This window comes from Marmota monax, unplaced genomic scaffold, assembly GCF_021218885.2.
Source record: "Marmota monax isolate L192 unplaced genomic scaffold, Marmota_monax_Labrador192_F-V1.1 WCK01_AAM20220418_F8-fsc00001, whole genome shotgun sequence".
Lineage (NCBI taxonomy): Eukaryota > Metazoa > Chordata > Mammalia > Rodentia > Sciuridae > Marmota > Marmota monax.
The window spans coordinates 60,698,763-60,717,638 of NW_026693777.1; the positions used below are offsets into that span (position 1 = coordinate 60,698,763).

Here is an 18,876-nt window from a genome sequence, read left to right on the forward strand (position 1 = left end):
CTTGGAAATTTTGACTTTGAGTTCAGACTACTGAATTGTTGTCTATTTCTCTTTTCATGACAGAAAGTAAAAATTCATATAAGTTGGACAAATGATCATTTGGAGAATTCATATTCTTAAATTTGCCACAGACTTAAAAACTTTGGTTACCAGTTCTCTGTGGCTTCTTTGTCCTGAACAAAAACTGTTAGTCTGCATAACGGTCTCCCATGATGTCTGTATCCTGTCTCCAGACCTGTGAATACATTAACTTTAATGGCTCTGCAAAAGTGTTTAAATTAAGGATTCTGAGATGAGGAGATGATCCTGGATTACTTGAGTAGGGCCAATGTAATTACAGGGTCCTTACAGCAAGCAGGCAGAGGAAAATACTATTACAGTAGGGACAATGCAGTGTCATCTGGATGCAGACATCTGAGTGATGAAATCTGAAGATGGAAGAAAGGGCTGCAAGTCAAAGAATACAGCTGAGTACTAGAAACTGAAAGAGAGAAGGAAGGCTTGGCAATGTACACCTGTTATTTCAGCAACTTCGGAAGTTGAGACAGGAGGATCACAAGTTCAAGGTCAGCCTGGGTAATTTGGCAAGATACTGTATCAAAAGAAAAGAAAAGAAAAAAAAAAAAGCTCCAGGAGAAAGCAGCCCTGCTGACACCTTGACCTTAGCCAGTGAAACTGATTCTGGATTTCTGGTCTTCAGGACTATAAAGAGAACTATAAATTCATATTACTTTAAGCTACTTGTAATAGGGGCAATTTGTTATATGGACAATAGGAAACCAATACAATGGCCTTTTAGAAAATATATTAGCAAGTTCATTAAAGCAGATACTATCACATTATCTTTTTATTTGTATTTTTTACAATTTCAACTTCAACAAAATAATTCTTGTACTTCTAGTCTTTTCTCATTGATTGTTAATAACATTTTCAAAGTTTCTAAGAATATTCGCCTAAGAAAATCAGACAAATCGCGCAAAGTGTCCAAAAAATACTTACCTACTTAATTTCTTTAGGATGTGTTGGAGAATGTTAAATAAACTTGAAACCCTATTAAACAGAAGAAATTTATGTAAAATTAAGCCAAAACACTTAATTATTAATAATTGTAGCTTCTCAGGAAAAGAAATGCCCTCAATAACATAGGAAAACAGATGTGACAATATAAAACAGAATGCTAAACTTTTAAACATTTGAATGAAGAAATGATAAACTTTTATTTTTGTCATTTCTTGATTTTCTTTTATAATCAAAGTATTGGCCTTGTGTTAAGCAGTTATAAAAAGATCACTGTTGTATGTTGAAATCACATACTTTTAAAAATACAGAAGAGTATGGCTTTTAAAGATGGTGTAAATTAGTTTTCAAATATTTGATGGGTACTTTAAATATGCAATGACAGAGAAGCTACTGATTGTGAATGGGATAACTAAAGGGAAATTAAATGTTATTCTTTTTTTTTTTTTAGTATCTCTTCTAGATCCTAACTTAATATTTCTTTTAAAAAAAATCATTTTCATTGAGAGAAGTGAGGCAGGCAGAGAGTGGGGTATAGAAGTTTTTCTATTCACATGTGTAAAGAAAAGTTACTGCCCCAGAAAAGCAATTCTTAGAAACAAAAGTGGATATATTTAAGTGTAAGCTGAGAGTTCAAGTTTGAATCTGGGACTCTTAAAAAAAACATCAAGCCTCAGAGCTAGTACTACGCAATTAGTATAAATTAAGACAATTTCTCATTCAAGTGGTGAATTCAACATACCAACTAAGAGCTAGACTGTCTGACATTAGCTCAGTAATGTGCTCTGGAGGCAAGGACCTATAAATCCTAGTTCTCATATATAAAATGGCAAAGACACTACCACCAGCCTTTCATAGAAAGTTGTGAGATACAAATGAGATAATATTTATAAGTTACTTTCCTTTGCATTTAGGCATTTAAAGTTCTGAGTACAATAAATTCATTTAGTTTTGGTATATAAAAACGCCTGGTAGGATGGGCAAACTTAATATTTAAAAGTAAAGGAAAACTAGTTATCATACTAATAAGTTTTTCTCAATTCTGTCACAAAGTGAACTTTCTTACTTGAGTGCTGAAAGTTTTTCTTTTAATTCTTCTGAGGTAATTTCTTCTAGCAGGAAAAGCTTTGAAGTAAATGCATCAATATGCCCTAAAAATAAAATATCAAACTTAAAAAAAAAAAGCAAATAAGGTATTTAAAAAACAAAAATCCAACAAGTCACCCACTCTCCTTCAAGAAAATTTTTACAAAATTTTAATAATTATAATACGAATTTCATCAAGTCTTGGCAAAGCTATATTTTAAAATTACAAAAAAAAAATCAAATTATAAAAGAAATACATATTCATTTAAAAATCTTTGCTGAATGTAGAAAAGTTTATACATATCCACAAACACAAAATAATCCCCAAGCCAACAATTTAAGAATAACTGTTCAGGGCTGGGGTTGTGGCTCAGTGGTAGAGCCCTTGCCTAGCATGTGTGAGTCACTAGGTTAAATTCTCAGCACCACATATAAATAAATTACTTAAATAAAGGTCCATTAATAACTGAAAAAAATTTTAAAAAGGTTAAAAAAAGAATAACTCTTCTAATATTACTATTTCTAATTTCCATTAAAGTTGCATTTTTATTGAATTTTTCAAGGAAAATATATACTTATTGTTAAAACAAGCACTTAAAAATCAAAATTTATAGACTGGGCATGTTCTATGTATCTTTACACATGTGGTTTTTAAGATGAAAATTAGATTATAAAAAATATGGCTAATTATTTAAAGTACACCATGAGATTTCTTGTGGTTTAAGCAGTCTGTTTAGTCTTTTTTCTTTGCACTAGTGGGGATTAAACCCAGGGCCTTGTACATGCTACCACTGAGTATATTCCCAGCCCCTTTAATTTTATTTTGGGACAGGATCTCACTAATTTACTAAGGGTAATCCCTAATTACAATCCTCTTGCCTCAATATACTGAGCACCTAAGATTATAGGCATGCACCTATAATCCTATAGGTGCATAGGATTATGACTGACTCAAAGTCTTTATTTTTTTATAAGCATGATATGAATCTAGAATTCCAAAAAGCAAAACAGTACATGTCCAAAATAACACTTCTATTTTAAAAAGTCATGTGTATATTTTAAACAAAACAGGTTGAGACACATCACTGATGCCTTATGATATACCAAACCAAGGAAGAGTGAAACAAAACTTAGCCCTGAGACAAATGTTATACAATCAAGTCATGGTTTTTATTAAGGAGAATAAGAGAAACACTCACCATGACTAAAAGTGATATTGTTTTAAAATAATACTGTTTTTGGATTTTTATTTTTTTAAACTCTTAATATTGGGTTATCTAATTACCAGGCATGTTGATATCAATCATAGGAACAACAAAAAATACATATAATTTGATATCTCACTTTTATATCTAGCCCACTTTAATTTCAGTTGCTTTATGCTCAAAGAATTCAATTAGAAACGTTATTAACAGATGCCTTCCTTCTAGACAACAAATCCATCTGTTCTAACACCCTTGTTACACAAAATTTGAGTTTCACCTCTTTTTTCCTAACAGTCATTATACAGTGACATTTCTTTTTTGTAACTTTAAATTTATGTGCATTTAGTTGCATAGCCTAATATATAATGTAAAAAACTAAGATAACAGATTAAAAATAAATATTCATAATTTAGGGAGATTTTAACATATCTTAAGGGATTGGTAGAATATGCTGATTAAAAAATGAGTATATAAAAGACTTGAGAAAAAAAGGATTAACCAAATGAACATACAGAGAATACTATGCCCAAAACCTGCATAATATATAATTTTTTGCAAATATTTTCCTATGACATATGGTTATTAATATACCTATCTTTAACAATTATTGTTTTAATGTGGTTGATGGCTTAATTGCATTGTCGTCCACGAACATACTGTCATCTTAGTCCTTTTGGTCCATTTTCATAAGTATATGTGTATATTTGCAAAAAATTATATAGTGACATTTCTAATAACAAACTTGTACATTTTAATGGTTTAATAACATAGAAAAAGGATATTAAGTGCTATTTTATTTTTTGGTACTGGGGACTGAACTCAAGGGCACTTAACCATTGAGCTACATCCCTAACCCTTTATATTTTTTATTTTCAGACAGGTCTAGCTAAGTTGCTTAGAGCCTAAATTGTTGAGGCTGGCCTCGAACTTGCAATCCTCTTTCCTCAGACTCCTGAGTTGTTGAGATTATAGATGTGTGCCACTATACCTGGCAATATTACATTTTTAGATGCTTACAAAATAAGCCTTGAAGAGACTAACAGTTCTTATATTTTTAAGGAAACTCAATAAAAAAGTACATATTATAATATACATCAAATACAGTCTGTCAAAAAACTATACAGACAATCATCCTAAGTACTATGAAGGTTTACCTCCTTAAGATTACAACTATCAACCTTGAAGCTTCCTGACCTGTGAGCTTAAAATGAATTAACTATATGCCTGAGATACTTATCTTCTTAGCCCTTGGGGCAGCTGAGCAGGGTTTGGGAGGATAAAAGCTTTCTGGCCAATGCCCTTCACTTACAAGCAATCTTGAGATCTCTGTACATCACAGTTTGTTGTACAAATGTTTTTCAGATGTGTCAAAGTTGGGAGGCACTGTTTATGTAGTACAAATAAAGGCTTTGTATGCATGCGTTCATACATGTATGCCTATATATACATAGGTAGTCCTTGCTTTGTTTGCAGGGCAGGACCATACAAATGATCATACTGGTGAAAACTATGCAAGCAATTTTTAATAATATATGATCATTATGTATGATATTATATAAGTAATCTAAAAACTATGATTATTCTACCACCTTTAAGTATTCTGTCAAAACAAATTTTCCATCAATTTTAAGTGCATAGGGAAATGAAAAAAACAGCAAAGTATGTATTTAGTTTATTTAAAAAACCAGCCTGGCATGGTGTCACATGCTTGTAATCCCAGCGATCTAGGAGACTGAGGCAGGAGGATCACAAGTTCAAACCTAGCCTCAGCAACTTAGTGAGACCCTATCTCAAAAATAAAATACGGCTCAGTGGTAAAGCATTCCTGGGCCAAATTCCTGGTACTCCCCCACCGCCAAAATTCCTTATCAAGAATATTTTGAAATTTTGAATAGTGCTTGTTGCATTCTTAAACAACTCATGTAGAAAGAAAGCATCTTTTCTATGTCGTGGTGAAATAGCTTCAAACAGTACATCTTTTGAGCATTCAATGTCACGAAGTATCCCAGGAGTTCCTTTAATATAAAATCTTATGCTGCTGTCACTTCTTCATTTTTTATGTCACAACAATTTTCCTCGTTTATGTCAACAGAGTAGCCTTCACTAAGTTCCTCTAGCAGAAAATCTAGAGTTTCTTGAGGAGTACGAGTGTCAACACTTGTACTGTCAGTTATTTCTTCTATAACTCCAGGTAAGTATGATTCAAATTTCATTTCTAGCAATATTAATTTTTATTTCTTTATTTTAATCTGTGTTGGCCAATTCCCTCTTTTGAGTATCCACTTTTACAAATATTATATGGGTTTAACACTGGAAGATAAGGAGGTAACACAATTGTATGCTTCGTTTTCTGTACATGAACTCAATGATAGGTGAATAGTGATCAGTCACAGATCATGAATGAGGTGGCATAACTTGCCAGTGATTATGATGTGCATCTATTATCTATGTAGTGATCAGAGCAAACAGTGAAGATTGTATGCAATTACTCATTGTTAATATGTTGTCATAACTGGTATTTATACTTCTAAGAATTGTGCACAGTGAGGACTACCTGTACACCAACTATATAGAATTGATATACATTATAGGACTGGAGGGTGATACAGAAATTGTGGTAAGACTACTTTGGATGCTTTCTTAAAGGAGTAAATCTTAGCCAGGCAAGGTAGTACACGTCCTTAATCCAAGGAGGTTATGGCAAGAGGATTCCAAGTTTGAGGACAGATTCTACAATTTATTGAGAATCTTGTCTCAAAAAATAAAAAGGGCTCAGGTTGTAGCTGAGTGGTAAAGCACCTCTGGGTTCAATCCCCAGGACCACACACATTAAAAATCAACCAGTCAGTCAATCTTACTGTTTTTATGGGGCATGGGGCAAGTAGGAAAAAAAAAAGTACTGTAATCTAGGGAAAGAGGGGAATGTGCTTATAGTAAAGCAAGCAAACAAACAAAAAACAAAACAAACAAACAACAACAACAACAAAAAACAAGTGTCCTTGAGCTTCCTGAAAAAGAATCTATGAGCTATAGAAGTGGTTCTCGAAGTGTGATCCCTGGACTAGCAGCATCAACCTCATCTGAGAACATGTTAGAAATGGAAAGCCTTCTATTTCTAATTCAGACCTATTAAGTAAGGCACTTTATGGTTGATGTTAGAAAGCTCCATTTTAACAAGCTCTTTAAGTATTTTTCTTGAAAATTTTTCTTAAGAAGTACTATAATATTAAACAAAACAAAAAACACCTCAAACCTCACATGCTTTAAAATACATTTCCATGTTAAGTATAGCTCAGTGGTAGAGCACTTGCCACTACCACTAGAATATGGAAGGTCAGCATCAAAACAACAAATACGTGGTGTGTGTTTGTGTGTGTGTGTGTATCCATATAAAAATGGAAAACAAGCCCAAAACCCACAACCATACATGTTTTTGTTTTGATTTAGTCAAACCGTTGTCACAGAAACCAAACATATTATCCCATCACACTAAAATGAATGGCTCTTCTGTGGATAGATTCACTGAGGAAAACCAGAACATGTGGCAATGATTACTTAAGACTTTTTAAGAATACTGTAGATGAAATAATCCACACAGTCAATGATGGTAGTTTTATCTGTTAAACTGTGCATTAAAAAATTAAAAATGAATCTTGGGGCTGGGGTTGTGGCTCAGTGGTCAGTGGTAGAGAGCTTGCCTAGCATGTGTTAGGCACTGGGTTCGATTCTCTGCACCACATATAAATAAAATAAAATAAAGGTCCATCAACAACTAATAAAAATATTTAAAAAAAACGAATCTCTCTCATCAGTCAGTTCAATTCACTGATAAAGTTTTGCTGGGTCTTTTCCTAAAGTGGATGTGGTTGGCAATACTATCAAGCAGCTGACATGAAGACTATCAGTGTGAAGTCTCTGGAGAAACATTAAGATCCTGGTTACTAATTAAAAAACTACTACAATAAACTTCCAGCAGTGAGTATGAAAGAGGTGGAGTTAGGCAGAGTGAATTAATTATTTCATTATTAAGTTATTAGATGAATAGTGATCAGTCTATATTTCATAAAATATGAAAACAAAATATTGGTTAGCCAAAATAAGGGGAAAATTCCAAGTGAACAACTTCTCCTGGATTAGGCGAGAAAAATACACAGCACTTATTACATACAAGACATTATGCTACCCACTGCATAAATACAGAATTCCATCAGACTAACCTCAAACCACATATTGTCTAACAGGAAAAAGAGATAAGTAGAAGACAACAAAAAGAGAGTAAAAGATGAAAGGTGAAAGATGGTACACTGAGTGATGGGAAAAAGGAAAAGATCATATGGAGGGGCAACTTGGGATGATTAGGAGGGACTGAGACATATGGAATGAACTGAGATATATAGGATTAGGCATTCTAATGGGAGAAAACAAATGATCAGCAAGTAATCTACCACATGAGGTATGTTCATTGTAAATGAACCCAGCCAATCAAACCCCTGCCTAATTTCTAGCCCTGTAAAACACTAAAACAAAAAAGTAAAAAGTCACTTCGTTAATGTGAGATTAAAGACAGTGTTATTATAATTTTATGAAAATTTCAAAAAAGTATGAATCAATTAAATAGTAAACCAATTAAATAGTACTTTTAAAAGTAGCTTGTTAGAATATACATCTATTGTTTTTAGTTAACTATCTGTTAAATAAGAATTTAAAAACAAAAGATTATTTTGACACTCATGTATAGTGAGATTGATATGGAATAAGAGGAAAAAATGAAACATTTGCTACACTAATTCCATTTTGCAGGTTAAATCTAGAGTAGAAATGGGGATTTAAGAGGAATGTTAATACAATTAGAAAAATAAAAACAAGCAAGTTCAAAAATGGAAGTTTTCCAATTGAATTTAAATGTATGTATTTACAAAAAAATTAAAAAGAAAGACTCTAATATAACTTACCAACATAAAACGAGCAGTTGGAATGCAATAAACTTTCTGTCCATAAGCGACAAAGTTCACTTTCTGTTAGAGCTTCAACTCCATAACAAGCTTGATATTCTACTTTTGGTAGTACATAAACTGGAAATTGCTGAAATTCAAGATTATAGTTTTTCAAAGCTCCATTAATTTACTATTAATAACAAATATATTTGCCTACATAGCTTTGCAGCTTTCAAATGCTTTCAGGTAATCTTATTTCATCCTTTCATACAGAATAGGATTCAGACAGAGAGATGAACATATCTGCCCTTGATGGGCAAAAGAACCCTTGGTTGATTCAGGCAAGAAAGGATAAATGGATAAGGGAGATTCCTCACCACCACCTCATCCCCAGTGTAAATCACTATACCTGTGTGTGTATTTTTTTTTTTTTTAAATTTCTGTCAGGGAATGTGATTGACAGACTCCTTGGAACAGAACCTATCATACATAATTGTCCAAAGATTCAAAGCTAGATGCTGGGAAGCAATGACTATAATATATATTAATAATTCTCAAGAGGAAAAAAAACAGTAAAGTTTTTTGTTGTTGTTTGCCCTTTTAAGCATTAGTTCCATTGTCTCAGGCTAAAATACTCTGAGCAGCTTGTTTTAATCCTATGAATGAATAACCATTAATAACCACATTAACAATTGTGGATGTCATTTATCTTCATTAATATAAAAGATTTTAATCTAGATATTAAGTGTCTGAGAAATTATCCATTCAGGGTTTACTGGTCAGGATTCCAAACAAATTAAGTAAAATGACTATAGCCAAGCACAAGAAATGACTATAACCACTAAAGGAGAATATGTAAAAAAATATATATTTGTGAAATAATAAAACATTATTCTTATTCATTGTCCTCATGTTTGTCAAAGAAAATTATTTTTTTCCCTGCTCTGCAGTGCTAAGGATTGAACCCAAAGCTTCCAGCATGTCAAGCAAGCACTTTACAACGGAGCTACAACCCTAGTCTAAAAACTCTCCTCTTAGCAGAACTCTATTTCCAGTTGCAGAAAAAAAAACATGAGATTTCAGTAACTTACTCAGAGTAATATGGCTAGATAGCACTTTTGAATTATACTAAGATACTGCACTCACAAATACATCTGAAAATATTTCATCAATGTTGCTGAATTGAGCCATGTTGCAAGTTAGTCAAGAAGTGACTAACTTGGTGGACTTAGCATAATGGTAGTAATAAGAACAATTCAAATACAGTAAAATTTTTGTTATCAACATGTGAAACAGTATGGTTTATATGATTACCTCTGAATTTTGTAAAACTTTAAAAAGTAGTGATTCCTAAATGTCAATATGCACATGAATAACTTGGTAATCATTCAAAAATGTAGAATCTGGGCTGGTACTCAAGGTTTTGCATTAACTATATACTAAATTTGGTTTTAATTTCTATATGTATTCTACTGCCATCTCCAGGAAGCCATGGGAAAGGAAGGCCTGAATATTTTATCTTTCCTTAGCAACCCAAGTGAAAATTTAAAATCAAGATTCCTGTACTATAAAAACTAAATTCATTATTTCCCTTCCCATGTGATAGGTGGCTCCTATTCTGTTCTCCCCCAAGTGAAAGCTTTTCTTGGTTCTGTCTTCCTGTTTTTCACATAAACCTCTTAAATCTTTACATATATTTCTAAATCGATATTCCATAGCTAGTAGCTTTTCATCAAAACTATTAATTATCTTTTATTTTCCTCAATATTTAGCACCTTCAAGATCCCTTTTTCTGCTTGGTGAAGTGGATCATGCCTATAATCCCAGTGACTTAGGAGGCTAAGGCAGGATAATTACAAGTTCAAAGACAGCCTCAGCAACTTAGTGAAGCCCTATGCAACTTAACAAGACCCTGTCTCAAAATAAAAAATAAAAAGGGATGAAGCTCAGTGGTTAAGTGCCCCTGGGTTCAGTCCCCGGTGCCAAAATATTTAAATAAACAAACAAATAAAACCATTACTCTGGTTCTACAATGCCTATATAAATTTTAAATAACTGAATCTGAAATTTTTAATCATTTTTCAACATAGCACTTAGGATATGTGGTTAACTGTGACAGACAATAACAGATAATGTCAAATTATCCAGAGTTACTCAGTCTGGATTTCATAATTATGCACAGAACTCAGTGAATTTCAGTTTTATCTTAAGATCCAAATTAGCCTCTTTGTTTCATCACTTGAAACTGGCTGCTGTTTTAGGTTCTCTAAAATGCAGCTCTTGTTAAGCAGAGTTTTGATGAGGAAGTGTAAGTGATACTGGGAATTAAAATCTCAACCATGATAACAGAACTGAAGTATCAGAGGAAAATAAAGGAGAGATGTATTAGTTTCTTTCTTTTTCCTTTTCTTTTTTGGTAGTACTGGGGATTGAACTCAGGGCAATCGACATGCTAACAATCATAAGCTACAAACCTCAGCTCTTTGGAGATAGGGTTTTGCTAAATTGCTCAGGGTGGACTTGAATTTGTTATCCTTGTGCCTCAGGCCCCTGCCCTCTGAGTAGCTGGGATTATAGGTATGTCCCACTATACCTGGCAAGGTGAGGTTCTTGAACAGCAGAGGTTAAAGAAGCTTCTAAGTATTTTTAAGCTTTAAGCTGGTTTTAAGATAGAAATATTTAAGAGAATGTATCCTTACCTACTTAAATAGTAGCATTAAAAATATTTTTTGCTGGGCACAGTGGCACAGGCCTATAATCCCAGCAACTCAGGATGCTGAGACAGGAGGACCATAAGTTCAAAGCCAGCCTCAGCAATTTAGCGAGACTCTGTCTCAAAAGTAAAATATTAAAAGGGCTGGGGATATGACTCAGTGAATCTCCAGTACCAAAAAAAAAAGAAAAATTTCACACTAGTGCCTCAACTTTCTCCAAAGTACCCTTCTTTAACAATGTTCCTGTTCTCCCATTTCCTCAATTTTTCTCATTTTTTCAGAATTATTTATTGAGTTCCTATGGCATAGAACATTTAAGAAAAACAAAGATGAATGGGACATGATTCCAAGGAGCAGACATTCAACTCTGGGATTTAAACCATGTGTAGTGAACATCACATACAGGTGTGATAAGCATTCATTGAAAATTTTAAAATTTTTCTCGGTTTGACACAATCAGAAATATGAGATTTCTTTTTTAAAAATATTTATTTATTTTTAAGTTTTAGGTGGACACAATATCTTTATTTTATATTTATGTGGTGCTGAGGATCAAACCCAGTGCCTCGTGCATGCTAGGCGAGCAATCTACCACTGAGCCACAACCCCAGCCCAGAAATATGAGATTTCTATCCAGACATTCTTTTGGGGCTCAATTGTTTTGACACCATTTTGATGAAGGATAAATCTTCTCCTATAAGGTTATGTCTGGACATTTATCAATTTCACTTGAGTCCAGTGAATGATAAAGTTCTTGCCAACTTGTACTGTTTAAAGAAGTAAGTTAATATCCAAAATTTCCCTAAGCTATTCTTAACCTAAGAGATACTAGCCATCAATAATTTCTAAGTGCTATAGGCTAAAAGAGAAATACAAAGTGCTAGCTGGGCAGGGTGGTACAAGACTGTAATCCTAGCAACTTGGGAGTCAGAGGCAGGAGGATTGCAAGTTCAAAGCCAGCCTTAACAACTGAGCGAGGCCCTAAGCAACTCAGCAAGACTCTGCCTCTAAAAATAAAATATAAAAAAGGGCTGGAGATACGGCAAGTGGTAAAGTGCCCCGGGGTTCTATCACTATAACCAAAAAGCCCAAAACAAAACAAAAAATAAAGTGGTATGGGTTCAGAGGGTAGGAAGTAAAAGAAGTAAGGGTAGTCCCAAAATAAATAAGAGACAGAAAGTAAGAATTATAGAATTATGCTTTGAAAATACAATCCATAGCACTGATACCACAAGTGTTCAAGTTTATACTTATTAAATTCATCCCAGCTAACTACAAATGAGACAAGAAAAATAACAAAGTAAAATTTCTTAATTCAGAGATTATCGGCATTTATCTGAGAGAAGGCTACCAGAACACCTATAGAATTTGTTATTCCTTGATTTTTCCTTTATAAACACTTTCCAGGGGTTAGGGATGTAGCTCAATGGTAGAGCATTTGACTAAAATGGGTGAGGCCCTGGGTTCAATCCCTAGCACTCACCTCTGAGAAAGAAAAAAGCATTCCTAGATACATGTAATTCAAAATCATTGGTCTGTAAAATTTCACGTTTTTAGCACTTCTTTTCCTTTAGTTATTCTTTAAAGTCAGGGAGTACTCTACCAGGATCAGTACTGGAAAATATCACTATTCTTTATTCATCTGATCACTATTCCAAAACACATTGACACCCTAAAGTGGTCAACAATGATTTTTATTGGTGCTGGTTTAGATAGCAAGACACGAAAATTAAAAAAAAAAAAAAAAAAGTATGTGACAAATAAACACAATGGAAAAAATTTTTTAAGAAAAAAGAAAGGCGAGAGCAGAGCCGCCGCCCGCGCCCGGCACAGGCCCAGCGGCCCGCTGGTGTGGTAGACACGTCACCCCAATTGGAGGAGGGGCGGAGCAGAGCCGCCTCCCACGCTCGGAACAGGCCCAGCGGCCCGCCGGCGTGGTGGACACGTCACCCCAATTGGAGTAGGAGCAGAGCAGAGCCGCCGCAGGCGCCCGCAAGGCAGGCAGACCTGCGACCGACCTACAGCACAGGTCCGGCGGCCCGCTGGTGTGGTAGACACACCACCCCAATTGGAGGAGGGGCACAGCTGCCGCCCGCGCCTGCAAGGTAGGCAAACCTGCAACCTGGAGAACAGGCCCAGTGGCCCGCCAGCGTGGTAGACAGATCACCCCTATTGGAGGAGGGGCCCAGCCGTTGCCCGCAAGGTAGGCAGACCACGCGACCTGGAGAAGGGGCCCAGCGGCCTGCCGGCGTGATAAACAGATCACCCCAACTGGAGGAGGAGCACAGCCGCCGCCCGCCCCTGCAAGGGACACTTTGCAACTATACAAGAGCAATATAAATATACAGGGGGAAAATTCAATAACACAACAGTTTCACCAAGCAGAAAGAAATGCGAGCAGTATGAAAAGACAAGGAAAGAAAGGACCACAAGAAATGCAGGTCAACTCAACTTTAGAAGAGGTAATAGCTGCAGCAGATGGAATGTCAGATAAAGAATTCAGGATTTACATGCTTCAGATGATCTGGAGTCTCAAGGAAGACATTAGACAGCAAAATCAGACAATGAAAGATCACTTCGACAATGAATTACATAAACAAATCCAAGAAGCAACAGATCAACTAAACAGGGAGATAGAGGTTATAAAAAACAAACAAAAATCCTAGAAATGCAGGAAGCAATAAACTAACTTAAAAACTCAAATGAGAATACTACCAGCAGAGTAGAACACTTAGAAGATAGAACATCAGACAATGAAGACAAAGTATTTCAACTTCAAAAGAACATAGACAGCTCAGCGAGATTCTTAAGAAACCATGAGCAGAACATCCAAGAAATATGGGATAACATAAAGAGACCAAACTTAAGAGTCATTGGGATACAGGAAGGTATAGAGGTCCAAACTAAAGGAATGAGCAATCTGTTCAACGAAATAATACGAGAAAACTTCCCAGACTTGAAGAATGAGATAGAATCCCAAATCCTAGAAGCCTACAGGACGCCGAATGAGCAAAATCATAAGAGATCCACACCTAGACACATTATAATGAAGATGCCCAACATACAGAATAAGGAGAGAATTTTAAAAGCTTCAAGAGAAAGGAAGCAGATTACATTTAGGGGTAAACCAGTCAGGATAACAGCTGATCTTTCAACACAGACTCTGAAAGCTAGAAGATCCTGGAACAACATATTTCAAACGCTGAAAGAAAATGGGTTCCAACCAAGAATTGTGTATCCAGCGAAATTAAGCTTCAGGATGGAAGATGAAATTAAAACCTTCCATGATAAACAAAAGCTAAAAGAATTTGCAGCTAGAAAACCATCTCTTCAAAACATCCTCGGGAAAACATTACAGGAAGAGGAAATGGAAAATAACAATGAAAACCAACAGTGGGAGGTAGTACAGTAAAGGGAAAAAATAATCAAAGAGGAAAAACAAACCATGTTAAGTAACATAAATAAACAAATATGGCTGGAAGAACAATCCATATCTCAATAATAACCCTAAATGTTAATGGCTTAAACTCACCAATTAAGAGACACAGGCTAGTAGAATGGATCAAAAAAAAAGATCCAACAATATGCTGCCTACAGGAGATGCATTTGATAGGAAAAGACATACATAGACTGAAGGTGAAAGGTTGGGAAAAATCATATCACTCATATGGACTTCGGAAACAAGCAGGAGTGTCCATACTCATATCAAATAAAATAGATTTCAAGCCAAAATTAATCAAAAGGGATAAAGAGGGACACTACATACTGCTCAAGGGAACCATACACCAATAAGACATATCATAAATATATATGCTCCAAACAATGGTGCAGCTATGTTCATCAAACAAACTCTTCTCAAGTTCAAGAGTCTAATAGACCACCATACAATAATTATGGGAGACTTCAACACACCTCTCTCACCACTGGACAGATCTTCCAAACAAAAGTTGAATAAAGAAACTATAGAATTCAATAATACAATTAATAACCTAGACTTAAATCACATATATAGAATATACCACCCAACATCAAGCAGTTACATTCTTTTCTCAGCAGCACATGGATCCTTCTCAAAAATAGATCATATATTATGTCACAGGGCAACTCTTAGACATTATAAAGGAGTAGAGATAATACCATGCATCTTATCTGATCATAATGGAATGAAACTGGAAATCAACGATAAAAGAAGAAAGGAAAAATCATGCATCACTTGGAGAATGAACAATAGGTTACTGAATGATCAACGGGTTATAGGAGACATCAAGGAGGAAATTAAAAAATTCTTAGAGATAAATGAAAACACAAACACAACATATTGGAATCTATGGGACACAATGAAAGCAGTGCTAAGAGGAAAATTCACTGCCTGGAGTTCATTCCTTAAAAAAAGGAAAAACCAACAAATAAATGATCTCACACTTCATCTCAAAATCCTAGAAAAAGAAGAGCAAAACAACAGCAAAAGAAGTAGAAGGCAAGAAATTAAAATCAGAGCTGAAATTAATGAAATCGAAACAAAAGAAACAATTGAAAAAATTGACAAAACTAAAAGTAGGTTCTTTGAAAAAATAAATAAGATCGACAGACCCTTAGCCATGCTCACAAAGAGAAGAAGAGAGAGAACTCAAATTACCAGCATATGGGATGAAAAAGGCAATATCACAACAGACACTTCAGAAATACAGAAGATAATTAGAAATTATTTTGAATCCTCATACTCCAATAAAATAGAAGATAGTGAAGGCATCGATAAATTTCTTAAGTCATATGATCTACCCAGATTGAGTCAGAAGGATATAGACAACCTAAACATACCAATAACAATTGAGGAAATACAAGAAACCATCAAAAGACTACCAATTAAGAAAAGCCCAGGACCGGATGGGTATACAGCAGAGTTTTACAAAATCTTTAAAGAAGAACTAATACCAATACTTTTCAAGCTATTCCAGGATATAGAAAAAGAGGGAGAACTTCCAAATTCATTCTACGAGGCCAACATCACCCTGATTCCTAAACCAGACAAAGACAATTCAAAGAAAGAAAACTACAGACCAATATCTCTAATGAATCTAGATGCAAAAATCCTCAATAAAATTCTGGCGAATCAGATACAAAAACATATCAAAAAAATTGTGCACCACGATCAAGTAGGATTCATCCCTGGGATGCAAGGCTGGTTCAATATATGGAAATCAATAAATGTTATTCACCACATCAATAGACTTAAAGATAAGAACCATATGATCATCTCGATAGATGCAGAAAAAGCATTCGACAAAGTACAGCATCCCTTTATGTTCAAAACTCTAGAAAAACTAGGGATAACAGGAACATATCTCAATATTGTAAAAGCTATCTATGCTAAGCCTCAGGCTAGCATCATTCTGAATGGAGAAAAATTGAAGGCATTCCCTCTAAAATCTGGAACAAGACAGGGATGCCCTCTCTCACCACTTCTGTTCAACATAGTTCTCGAAACACTGGCCAGAGCAATTAGACAGACGAAAGAAATTAAAGGCATAAAAATAGGAAAAGAAGAACTTAAATTATCACTATTTGCAGGTGACATGATTCTATACCTAGCAGACCCAAAAGGGTCTACAAAGAAACTATTAGAGCTAATAAATGAATTCAGCAAAGTGGCAGGATATAAAATCAACACACATAAATCAAAGGCATTCCTGTATATCAGTGACAAATCCTCTGAAATGGAAATGAGGACAACCACTCCATTCACAATATCCCCCCAAAAAATAAAATAATTGGGAATCAACCTAACAAAAGAGGTGAAAGACTTATACAATGAAAACTACAGAACCCTAAAGAGAGAAATAGAAGAAGATCTTAGAGGATGGAAAAATATACCCTGTTCATGGATAGGCAGAACTAACATCATCAAAATGGCGATATTACCAAAAGTTCTCTATAGGTTTAATGCAATGCCAATCAAAATCCCAACGGCATTTCTTGTAGAAATAGAGAAAGCAATCATGAAATTCATATGGAAAAATAAAAGACCCAGAATAGCAAAAACAATGCTAAGCAGGAAGTGTGAATCAGGCGGTATAGCGATACCAGACTTCAAACTATACTACAGAGCAATAGTAACAAAAACAGCATGGTCCTGGTACCAAAACAGGCAGGTGGACCAATGGTACAGAATAGAGGACACAGAAACCAATCCACAAAACTACAACTATCTTATATTTGATAAAGGGGCTAAAAGCATGCAATGGAGGAAGGATAGCATCTTCAACAAATGGTGCTGGGAAAACTGGAAATCCATATGCAACAAAATGAAACTGAATCCCTTTCTCTTGTCATGCACAAAAGTTAACTCAAAATGGATCAAGGAGCTTGATATCAAATCAGAGACACGCCGTCTGACAGAAGAAAAATTTGGCTACGGTCTACATTCCAATGGGTCGGGCTCCAAATTCCTCAATAGGACACCCATAGCACAAAAGTTAATAACTAGAATCAACAAATGGGACTTACTCAAACTAAAAAGTTTTTTCTCAGCAAAAGAAACAATAAGAGAGGTAAATAGGGAGCCTACACCCTGGGAACAAATCTTTACTCCTCACACTTCAGATAGAGCCCTAATATCCAGAGTATACAAAGAACTCAAAAAATTAGACAATAAGAGAACAAACAACCCAATCAACAAATGGGCCAAGGACCTGAACAGACACTTCTCAGAGGAGGACATACAGTCAATCAACAAGTACATGAAAAAATGCTCACCATCTCTAGCTGTCAGAGAAATGCAAATCAAAACCACCCTAAGATACCATCTCACTCCAGTAAGATTGGCAGCCATTAGGAAGTCAAACAACAACAAGTGCTGGCAAGGATGTGGGGAAAAGGGTACACTTGTACATTGCTGGTGGGACTGCAAATTGGTGCAGCCAATTTGGAAAGCAGTATGGAGATTTCTTGGAAAGCTGGGAATGGAGCCACCATTTGACCCAGCTATTCCCCTTCTTGGTCTATTCCCTAAAGACCTAAAAAGAGCATGCTACAGGGACACTGCTACATCGATGTTCATAGCAGCACAATTCACAATAGCAAGACTGTGGAACCAACCTAGATGCCCTTCAATAGACGAATGGATAAAAAAAATGTGGCATTTATACACAATGGAGTATTACTCTGCATTAAAAAATGACAAAATCATAGAATTTGCAGGGAAATGGATGGCATTAGAGCAGATTATGCTAAGTGAAGCTAGCCAATCCCTAAAAAACAAATGCCAAATGTCTTCTTTGATATAAGGAGAGTAACTAAGAACAGAGCAGGGACAGAGAGCATGAGAAGAAGATTAACATTAAACAGGGATGAGAGGTGGGAGGGAAAGGGAGAGAGAAGGGAAATTGCATGGAAATGGAAGGAGACCCTCAGGGTTATGCAAAATTACATACAAGAGGAAGTGAGGGGAAAGGGAAAAATAATACAAGGGGGAGAAATGAATGACAGTAGAGGGGGTAGAGAGAGAAGAGGGGAGGGGAGGGGGGATAGTAGAGGATAGGAAAGGCAGCAGAATACAACAGACACTAGTATGGCAATAGGTAAATCAATGGATGTGTAACTGATGTAATTCTGCAATCTGTATACGGGGTAAAAATGGGAGTTCATAACCCACTTGAATCAAAGTGTGAAATATGATATATCAAGAACTATGTAATGTTTTGAACAACCAACAATAAAAATAAAAAAAAAAGGCAAAATACTTTAATACTTCTTACATAATCAATTATAATATAGAAGCTTCTCTTTACTTACCAGAATTCATTCAATAATCACACAAAAATATGCTATCTAGTCTGAAACAGAACTTCAAATATCAAATAGAGAAGCCTTTTGATTAAAAGAAGCAATTATCAAAAATTTCTTAAACTGAAGAAAATATTG

At 35.1% G+C, this 18,876-nt stretch overlaps 1 protein-coding gene across 4 annotated transcripts in view; it reads right to left on the reverse strand.

Moving 5' to 3' along the window:
• Nucleotides 1–18,876, reverse strand: part of Ice2 (interactor of little elongation complex ELL subunit 2) — a 48,445-nt gene that overhangs the window by 8,132 nt on the left and 21,437 nt on the right. For all 4 annotated transcript variants that reach the window (XM_046461647.2, XM_046461649.2, XM_046461648.2 and 1 more), the window contains 3 exons: nt 8,261–8,390; nt 2,084–2,168; nt 1,000–1,050 (listed from right to left, as the gene is read on the reverse strand). In XM_046461647.2, coding sequence (XP_046317603.1) covers nt 1,000–1,050; nt 2,084–2,168; nt 8,261–8,390 — 266 coding nt within the window. The remainder of the gene's footprint in view (nt 1–999; nt 1,051–2,083; nt 2,169–8,260; nt 8,391–18,876) is intronic.